This window comes from Perca fluviatilis, chromosome 10 (genome assembly GCF_010015445.1).
Source record: "Perca fluviatilis chromosome 10, GENO_Pfluv_1.0, whole genome shotgun sequence".
Classification (NCBI taxonomy): Eukaryota; Metazoa; Chordata; class Actinopteri; order Perciformes; family Percidae; genus Perca; species Perca fluviatilis.
Genome location: NC_053121.1, coordinates 7,987,595 through 7,997,480, shown reverse-complemented (window position 1 = coordinate 7,997,480; position 9,886 = coordinate 7,987,595). Strand labels below are relative to the sequence as shown.

General features: G+C 43.5%; 1 protein-coding gene and 1 long non-coding RNA gene across 2 annotated transcripts; one reads left to right on the top strand and one right to left on the bottom strand.

Annotated features, from left to right (window-relative positions):
• Positions 1-331: 331 nt before the first annotated feature.
• On the bottom strand, positions 332-1,935 carry LOC120566970. The gene is made up of 3 exons (XR_005640494.1): positions 1,843-1,935; positions 715-795; positions 332-495 (listed from the first exon to the last, which is right to left on the bottom strand). It is a non-coding gene; the product is annotated as an uncharacterized LOC120566970 (long non-coding RNA).
• On the top strand, positions 1,537-9,150 carry slitrk4 (SLIT and NTRK-like family, member 4). Its single transcript, XM_039813713.1, has 2 exons — positions 1,537-2,866; positions 3,673-9,150. The coding sequence occupies exon 2, from the start codon at positions 3,715-3,717 to the stop codon at positions 6,304-6,306; it is 2,592 nt and encodes an 863-aa protein (XP_039669647.1). The 5' UTR covers positions 1,537-2,866; positions 3,673-3,714; the 3' UTR covers positions 6,307-9,150.
• The last annotated feature ends 736 nt before the right edge of the window (positions 9,151-9,886 follow it).

Sequence of the window (9,886 nt, the reverse complement as noted above, 5' to 3'; positions counted from 1 at the left end):
ATTATCTTCCATGTAGAAAATTTGTTGTTTACATCAGCAGTCAAATATTCAAAATCAAATATACAGAAAAAGATGTGAATTATGTGCCAAATGTGTGTGTTTTAGTTGCAAAAACAGAAACAAATGAAGACCAAATGAAGCTTCATGAAGCTTTGTGAACCTTTTTCTTTATTTTCTGAGCCCACTAGATGGCACTCTTGCTTTAAAGAAAAAGGCTCAAGGAAAGGCAATGCAGTTTGCTTAAACCCTTTGTTGAACAGAGAGCGCCATCCTGTGGGCTCAAAAAATAAAGAAAATATTTAAAAAGATCCATGAAGCTTCATTTGGCCATCATTACTTTGTCCAGTTGAAAAATAACTTTAGATAACATCTATCTTCACCGCTGGATCATACAAACACATCTATGCCACAGGGCTGGGCTGCAGGTGAAACCAATACTTCCCATCTTCCCTTTCTCCAGCCTGGGTTCATTTGTGCGTCACTTGGCTCAGTCACCTGTTGCAAGAGGAAACCAGAGGTGAGGCTTCCGGCGAGGCCGAACACTGTCAGGTTTCAGGTCCGACTCTCTTTTCTCCCATGGGTGTCAGCTGTATGGACCAGAGCGCGGCACCAGGCCACGCTGCCACTATAAAATCTGACCAGGACTCATCTCACATGAATAAATAAATAAACAGACATACAGACAGATAGATAGAAGCAGGGCTGTAGCGGTACCTTAAGACGCTCATGTCCTCCTCTCCACCGCTCCATCCATCTCCTCTTTCTCTCCTCTCTATTCTGATTACTTCTCTCCTGCTGCAAAACACACAAAAAGAGAAATGTGAACCGCATAAGCCTCTGATTGACTGATTTCCCACCTCCTTCTCCTTTTTCCCCCTCTTGCAGCCCATCTGACTGCAGCACTCTTGAATAATAACCACCTTTCCTCTCTCTCTCTCTCTCTCCCTCTCTCTCTCTCTCTCTCTCCCCCCCTTCTATTTAAAATGCCACTCACGAGACGGGCCTGCCATATACCGGTTTTAAGCACACACACACGCACGCACGCACGCACACACACACACACACACACACACACACACACACACACACACACACACACACACACACACACACACTCTCTCTCTCTCTCTCTCTCTCTCTCTCTCTCTCTCTCTCTCTCTCTCTCTCTCTCCAATTGGACAGTCCAATGCTACGATTTGGCAGCTAAAGCGTTTTTTTACCCCCCCCACCAGCTTTGATCTTGATCCCCTTTGGAAGTTACAGGTAAAATGTCCAAAAACATAATTATAAAATCAAAATGAAGTGTCAGAAATACAGCCATTAAAGTATGCGCTCAAAATAATGGATCTGTTTCAAGGTCCAAAGTTTTTATTATCATTATCGGTCGATGTGAGAGACCCCCCGTCCCCTCCCCGCTCTCTCTCTCTCTCTCTCTCTCTCTCTCTCTCTCTCTCTCCTCTCTCTCTCTCTCTATCTCTCTCTTTCTCTCTCGCACCTCCCTTCCTCCACCTCCCCTCTCTCCATGTCTCTGCATTCTCCTCTCTGAGTCGTGTGGGAAGCTGCTCAGTGAATGCGGTTGCAGAAGGAGCCAGCATACTTATGCGCCTGACACGGATACTGTTCTGTCTTACAGGAGATGGGGGGAAACACAAGCTTACTTTCCTTTCTTATAACTTCCTCCACTCCCCCGGACTGGATATAATTAAAAAATTCTCACATTTCCTCTCCAAGTTGATTTTGATGACATTCTCTGTGGACCGACGGAAGCGCGGAGTTTCCAGCTCCTCACTTGCACCGCGGCTGACTAAAGGCTAAATAACTGCATTATTCATTTTTACGCACCGGTTTCCGTTGTCCTGACTTGTCTCTCTTGTTTCTCTCTCTGTGCTTGTCCGGTGTTTTTTTCGTCCGGGAGAGGATCTTCGATATTCCGTCCTTTTTAAAAAGAAAAGAAAAATTCCCTCCCGTTGGATGGAGACTGAAGTAAGCATCTCTTCTGCCTGCAAATAAACAGACCGCTAAAAAAAAGGAGTTAGAGCAAATAACTGGATTTATGCTGCCCCAATGGAAAATAATATACTGATACAAATAACCTGATGGGAGCGTTTTGGCTGCCTATGCCCTCTGAAGCATTATCCCTGTGCGCAACTTCACTCGAAACAAACCAGTATTTATTCATCGGATCGTTGGGGGTTGCTGAAACGAGCTAAATCCAGACGCACAGTGTTGGCCATCCTCTCTCCCCCATTTTTGCTCCTCTCCTCTGCTCATCCTCCTACTCCAGTTTCCCCCTTAAAAAATGCTCCAAGAATGACAGACTTATTTCACCGCATCACCGACCGCCTTGCGCCTTTTTTCACGCCTTGGAGTCGCCGGACGCGCTGTTAATATCTCTAAAAACTGTCTGCCTCTCCCTTTCTCTCTGTCTCGGTCTTTCCCTATCTCTCTTTCCCCTCCTTTCTCATCGCCTCTCTCTATATCTGCAACCAAATGAATGCTCTCCCATGGAGGTAGTACAACCACCTTGGGGACCGAACGACCAGAGGGGTGATTTTTCCAAGCAAGAGGAGCCCGTCAGCAAGAGACGCATCGGGTGAAATCTGAGCTCCCCAACCCCCTCCCCCCCCTCACACCCTCCCTCCTTTCTCTCCATCTCCAGCGCACCCCCGCCAGTTTGCTCGGCTCGGGTTGATATACAGTAGCCTTCATGGGGATATAGGGGCTGGAGAAACCTTGTTGCGCCCCTACAACTGTCTGCGTTCTACTTCAGCTTCAGAGGACTGTTTGCGCACGTCTCCATCAATGTCTCACCAATGCTGCCCCGTGTCTCCAGAGGGAGCCGCATTCATTAGCACCTCAGCTTTGGGTAAGTCCAATTTGTGTTTGGATATTTCATCTGTGTTCCTTTAGAATGACCTGGATTTGAAAATTCTAGATTTGAGAACCTTTTTTTTTTTTGGTGTCAAATGTGGAAAAATAAAAGGTTCTTTGTGTGATACTCAAACCCTCTCAATATGTCAGCAATGGGCACAGTCCCAAATCTTCCCCTTGCTCTGACATTTTCTTTCCTAAATAACCTGAATGCCTGCTTAGTGGTGGAGGTGGTGCGGCTAATGCTGGCTTCAAATGAGACCCCCACGAAAAAGAGAAGTGCAGCCGTTTGACTTTGATTATGTTAAATCTGCTGAGAGGTAAAGAATATAGCCGTGCTGCTGTCTTAGACACTTTCCAAGACGATGCTTCATGCATTGAATGTCAGAATTAGATGCATAGATGGGCAGCAGCTCCTGGGTTTGAGTAATTTCCAGAGCATATGGTACTTTTCCTGCAGTATTAAATAATCTGCATTAAACATTTGTGTTGTCCAATGATTAGGGTTAATCATTGTGCCAAAGCTACTTGCTTGATCAGTGATTCCAATAAAAAGTGCAATCACTAGAAAAGTGCACAATTAGCATGGAAATAATATATATATTTTATATAAATCATATACATTTACATTAAAAGGTAATAATACCATCCCTGATAAGGATTTAATATTTTTAAAAAAAATCAATAAAAAAAAAAATTTATATTACAATTTTAGTATAATCAATATCAAATATGCATTTTGATGGTTTGCTTTCTGTGTGTGTGTGTCTGTGCATGCACCTGTATTTTTTCTCTCCAAAGGTTACTAAATGGTTCTCTGGAGGAGGATTTCTAACCGGCGAGATGCTGCTCGTACTCCTGCTGGCAGCCTTTTCTTCCTCCATCTCCGGCTCCCTCTCCTCCTCCCTCTCCTCCCCCTCCATGTCGGACGGACCTCAGATGGCAGACCCGTCCGCCTCGGACTTGATGGCTGAGACCTGCAGCGCCTGCTCCTGCATGTCAGTAGAAAACGTGCTGTATGCCAACTGCGAGAAGATCACTGTCTATCGACCCACGCAGCTCATCCCGCCGGCCTCCTCCCTATACCACCTGAACTTCCAGAACAACTTCTTAATCGTACTGTACCCTAACTCGTTCCTCAACTTCACCCACGCCGTGTCACTGCAGCTGGGGAACAATAAACTACAGAACATCGAAGGTGGAGCGTTTATGGGGATGAGCGCGTTGAAACAGCTGCACCTGAACAATAATGAGTTAAAGGTGCTGCGAGCAGACACTTTCCAAGGGATAGAAAACTTGGAATACCTTCAGGCTGATTACAATTTGATAAAATACATTGAAAAGGGAGCATTTAACAAACTGCACAGGTTAAAAGTGCTCATCCTGAATGATAATCTCATACAGGCACTTCCAGACAACATATTTCGCTTTGCCTCGCTCACACACCTGGATATAAGGGGGAACAGGATCCAGAGGCTTCCTTATTTGGGGGTTCTGGAGCATATTGGGCGCATTGTAGAGCTGCAGCTGGATGACAACCCCTGGAATTGTACCTGTGATTTAGCACCTCTCAAGGCGTGGCTTGAAAACATGCCCTATAATATTTTTATCGGCGAGGCCATATGTGAAACACCAAGTGACTTGTACGGAAGGCTCCTGAAAGAAACTAACAAACAGGAGCTTTGTCCCATGGGAACAGGAAGTGACTTTGATGTTAGAATGCCACCCGCACCGCCTGATAATGGCCAGTCACCCTCCAAAATGTCCCCAACCACTCTGGCTCCCATGGCCACAAAAGCACCAAAAACCACTGACTCATCTAAGATTTACGGTAATGGTATTGTGGCTGGTTTACCCCCTTTTGGAAGAAATAGACAGATTGTTTCCTTTCAGACACGGACCCCTCCATTGCTGTGTCCGCAGCCCTGCAGCTGTAAAGCCCACCCCTCTGACTTTGGCATCAGCGTCAGCTGTCAGGAGAGGAATATTAAAAATTTAGGTGATCTCCTTCCCAAACCCCAAAATGCCAAGAAACTTCACCTGAGTGGAAATTACATCCGTGACATAAGCCCGGCTGATTTTCAAGGCTTTGAAGGCTTAGATTTGCTACATCTTGGCAGCAATCAAATTGTCACGGTCCAAAAAGGTATGTTTTCTAACCTAACTAACCTGAGAAGGCTGTATTTGAATGGAAACCAGCTTGAACAGTTACACCCAGAGATGTTTTTGGGCCTCACAAACTTACAGTACCTATATTTGGAATACAATGCCATAAAAGAAATCTTAGCAGGTACATTTGACTCCATGCCGAACCTACAACTCCTGTATCTCAACAACAATGTTCTGCGGAGTCTCCCTGCCTACGTGTTTGCGGGTGTCTCTTTAGCCAGACTGAATCTAAAAAACAACCACTTCATGACCCTACCAGTGAGTGGTGTCTTGGACCAGCTGCAATCATTGACCCAGATAGACCTCGAAGGGAACCCGTGGGAGTGTTCCTGCGATCTTGTCGCCCTCAAACTATGGCTAGAGAAGCTAAGTGATGGAGTGGCTGCCAAAGAGGTGAAATGTGCCTCGCCTGTGCAGTTCTCCAACATTGAGCTGCGCCTCTTGAAAAATGAGATCCTGTGTCCTAAGCTTATTGCGAGGCCGCCGTTTATTCTCACTAGCGCCACGCCTGTTTTGACCTCACTGTCGCCTGCCGGAGTTGGAAAAGCACCGCCGGGAGGGCCTGTGCCTCTCTCCATCATGATCCTCAGCATCCTCGTAGTGCTGATCCTCACTGTGTTCGTGGCCTTCTGCCTGCTAGTCTTTGTCCTGAGGCGGAATAAAAAACCAGTAGGCAGGCAGGAGGGTCTTGGGAATCAGGAGTGTGGCTCCATGTCATTGCAGCTCCGCAGACACAGTCACAAATCGGGCAAAAAAGGCTCCATCCCGGGAGACGACTTGGGAGGCGAGACGTTCATCCCCCAGACAATCGAGCACATTGGCAAAAGCCACACCTGCGGGATCGGACGCTCCTCAGACATGGACGCTGGGTTCAAGTTTGCAGACTCGCAGAGGCAGAAGATCATCCTCCGGAACAGCGCCGACAAGGACAAAGACTCGCTTTCCACCCTGGAGCGCAACAAACGCCTCAGCACCATCGACGAACTCGAGGAGTTCCTCCCCCACCGAGAGCCCAGCATGTTCATCCAGAACTTCCTGGACAGCAAAAGAGATTTCAACAGTATAGGGATGGGCGGGTACGAAATCCGCTACCCGGAGAAAACGCTGGATAAAAAGATGAAGAAGTCGTCGCTGATAGGCGGGAACCACAGTAAGATCGTGGTGGAGCAGAGAAAAAGTGAGTATTACGAGCTGAAAGCCAAGCTCCAAGGAACGCCTGATTACCTGCAGGTGCTCGAAGAGCAGACTGCGCTGAGTAAAATGTAGGGATTGTTGCGTTTGATTTAGTGCATTGATTACACACACACACACACACACACACACACACACACACACACACACACACACAACACACACACACACACATAAGACAGAAGTCAGAAACACTACAGGCAGACAGACAGCCAAACACATCTGCCTTTCTCTAGTTCCTTTTCCCACTTTTGCCACACACACACACACACACACGCCAAAAGTCAGACACACACACACACGCACACACACCAATAAACCCCCCAGAGCTCTCGCTTTCTGTCTTCATCTCCCTTTCTGCAGCCACACATGCACACTCACAGACACACACACACAGACACTCCCACACACAGCGAAAAAGTGCCTTCTGGAAATCCTTAATGACCAATGCAGAGATGGACAAAATGGCTCCACGCTACAAAAGCTATTACTAGAATCAGCGTGGATCTATTTCACAGTAAAAGACCTTTTGGATTATCCATGCCACTACATGTATGAATCCCACATACATACCACAGGACACCCTAAAAAGCAACCAGACAGTTATAGTATTTTTTTGTTGTTGCTGCTATTAAAATGGGTATCTATCTTCTTATTTTTTGTTGTTCTTGTTGTTCTTTTACCTCCTCCTTTTGTTTTTCCAACCAAATCAAAGGGTTTGAAAACAGTGCTTGAGAATATACCTCGCCGTCTTCAACCCTCATTTAAAAAAATAAAAAGAGAGAGAGAGAGAGAGAGAGAGAGAGAGAAAAAAAAAAAAAAGGAGGGCACGTTGGTTGTTCTTTTGCTCTGGAAAGATCACCGCTTCTGGGATGAGATTAACAGAGTTGGTGACTCAGTGGATGCTACTTTGCTTTTTTTTTGTATTTGCGGGGATATCTGTTTGTTCTGGGGGATGCCTCTGGAGTTGGCTGCAGACTCTCTGCCACCATGTCTGGATTACACACCAGTAGCAGTACACCTGCTCTTTGCCGGGAGGCTAAACTGCTCCTGTTAAGGCACTGCAAACTCTTTTTGGGGGAATGATTTCCATGACTTGTTCTCTTTGTGTAAGGAGCCATGTTAAATATAGTGTCTTCTGAATGGAGTTGTGTTTCTCTTCAAAAAATTGCTACTACAGTAACTGTATGTTTTGGGTGAAATCTAACGGCACATACACTGTCAGAGGACGTTGTTTCTGAAAAATGAAGGAAAGAAAAAAAACCCAAGGATAAAAAAATTACAAAGCTGCTTGCCATGTAAGCGTAACCTGGAATTTATTTTATAAGTCTTACATTATTTGTATCTGTGGGACTGGTTTGTAAATTACAAGAAAGGACAAACATCTATATACACACACGCACGCACACACACACACACACACACACTGTACGACGGAGCATCATCATCAAGAGACTACAAGCCAGAATTGTCAAACAAACCGCTAATATAATTCAATCAGTGATCCACCTCCCCTTGTCAGCTCTCAATTCGTAGTAAAAGAAATTTAACAAGATAGTTAATTTATTTTTCTATGCAGGATTATTTAAAGAGTTACTGGTATTATTTAAAAAAAAAAGGATAATACACAAAGAGTGGAAAGGACTTACATCAGAGCTAATTCAGGCCACTATAAGTGACTGTTGAGTCGATCGAAGGGGTTTCTCTCAGTTTGATGAAGAACTGGACCCGCTGGGCGACGGGGTTGTGAAATGTGATCTGTGATGTTTCCTTTTTTATTGTGTCGCACGGCAAGCCGAGGCCTGATAGAAGTCTGTGAAGTTTCAAGCAGTTTCCTTATTCTTATATCTCCCACAGTATCTTGTAAAAGGTTTCTTATTAACATTATGCAACCAAAATAAATGTGCATTAAACTTGTTATGGTTCCAGAGTTGTTGGGATGGGAGTGGAAACATTTTGCGGGATGAGTAAAAGGCTACAAATTGAAGCTCTAAAAATTGTTAGATCGGTGCAGAATCATATCATAAAAACACCATGTGCAATATTAGTACAAAAAAAAATGCTCGGTCATGATGGCTTCAAATAATTTTGTTTAATTTATTTAGTTTGAGGTTATATTGTCAAGACAGGTTCTATTTCGAAATTCTTTTTCTCTATCCGGTCCTTATTTAAAAAGTATTGTTACGTTGAAATTATGAGTGTTTATTGACATTACAATGAATAGAATGTATCTTGGAAAGTATAATAAATACAATTTTCTATCGGTCATAAATCTCCTGTATATTGGTTAATTTTCTCTTGTATAATCATGTTGAAATCAAGGTATTAAACTCAGCACCTATTTGCACTGTGTCCCCCTATTTCTTTTAGTTAACATCCTCTTAGCTTTTCAAGGCTGCTTTACTTTAAGAAAAAAGAAGGGGAAAAAAACGTCCACTGTCACTGCCAACTCCTTTATACCCTGCTTGATTTTTTTCCCCAGAAAAAGTTGGATTGTGTGACAGCTCAGTGTTGGAAAGACTCCAACTCAAGTGACAGGATGTTGTTCTTTGTTTTGCTCATGTACAAACACTGGCTACCCTTTAGGCATCATATGTTTGCTTTGAGTTCATGGAAACTGGTTGTGGAAACAAGGAAACTGCTGCGTGTTACACTTAAGGTCATGAAATAATTTCTGTTTGCCAAAAGTTCATAACCACATCTGATGTGTTGGTGTACGTTTCACCATCTCTGGTTTTACTTTTTTGTTTTTTAAGCTAAAGTTTTAATTAAAGTAATATGCTCATGCCAAACTAAACATTTGAAGGTTGAAACCATAATTTAAACACTGGTTTGGTGCTGTTTTTTGTGGTTCACATCTCCTTTTGATGGTCTAAAAATGTCAAAAAAAGTCAGATATTAAAGATGTAATATTAGCAATTTCTGTTTAGTTAATTCAGCCACATACACTTGCCTCGTTTGGAAAGCAGTGCTATAATGGGAGGGTAGCAGGAGCCATGTTTAAAAGTGGCCAAAAGGGGCGCTGTAAGCTAAGAACACAGCAGAGAGTGAGATCTGGTGTGACTGGACTGCAGAAACATTACTTTTCTCTGGAGGTGTTTGGTTCAAAAAGAAAAGGGAGAGAGAGAAAAACAAAATCATTTACATTAATTCTATTTGTAGTTTGGTCTTAACATTGCCTCTTTTTAAGGCATAGAATATTTCCAAGGATTTATAAAAGGCTTTATGATGATTTTACCAAACTCTACAACTGAATTATTTTCTGTTTTGCACTGCATGCAAGTACATCTAACTCAGTTTTTCATCAGTTGTCACTTCAGGATTCTTTTTTTTCTGTATTGGTGCTGGATTATTTTGTCTGAGATTAAACACATATTGTACACACACAACCTCTTTTACTTTGGTGTGTTCACACACAGCGGTGGTTTCCGACCTTGCCCAACCACAGGGTTGTGAGATAAATCTGAGCAGTTGTGAGATTATTAACAGGATAGGAAAACAGAAGAAAACTAAACATTATACTACACAACATTAGGTAGGTTTTCTTTTTAGCTTGTTAATTGATTAATTGTATCATTTAATTATGTTGTGTCTACAGGGCTCTTAATATTCTTAACCCTCCTGTTAACCCATTTTCAAAAAGTTTCTATATCAG

Excerpts from the sequence above, each read along its gene's own strand:
- slitrk4 (XM_039813713.1), top strand. The coding sequence starts at position 3,715 with ATGCTGCTCGTACTCCTGCTGGCAGCCTTTTCTTCCTCCATCTCCGGC.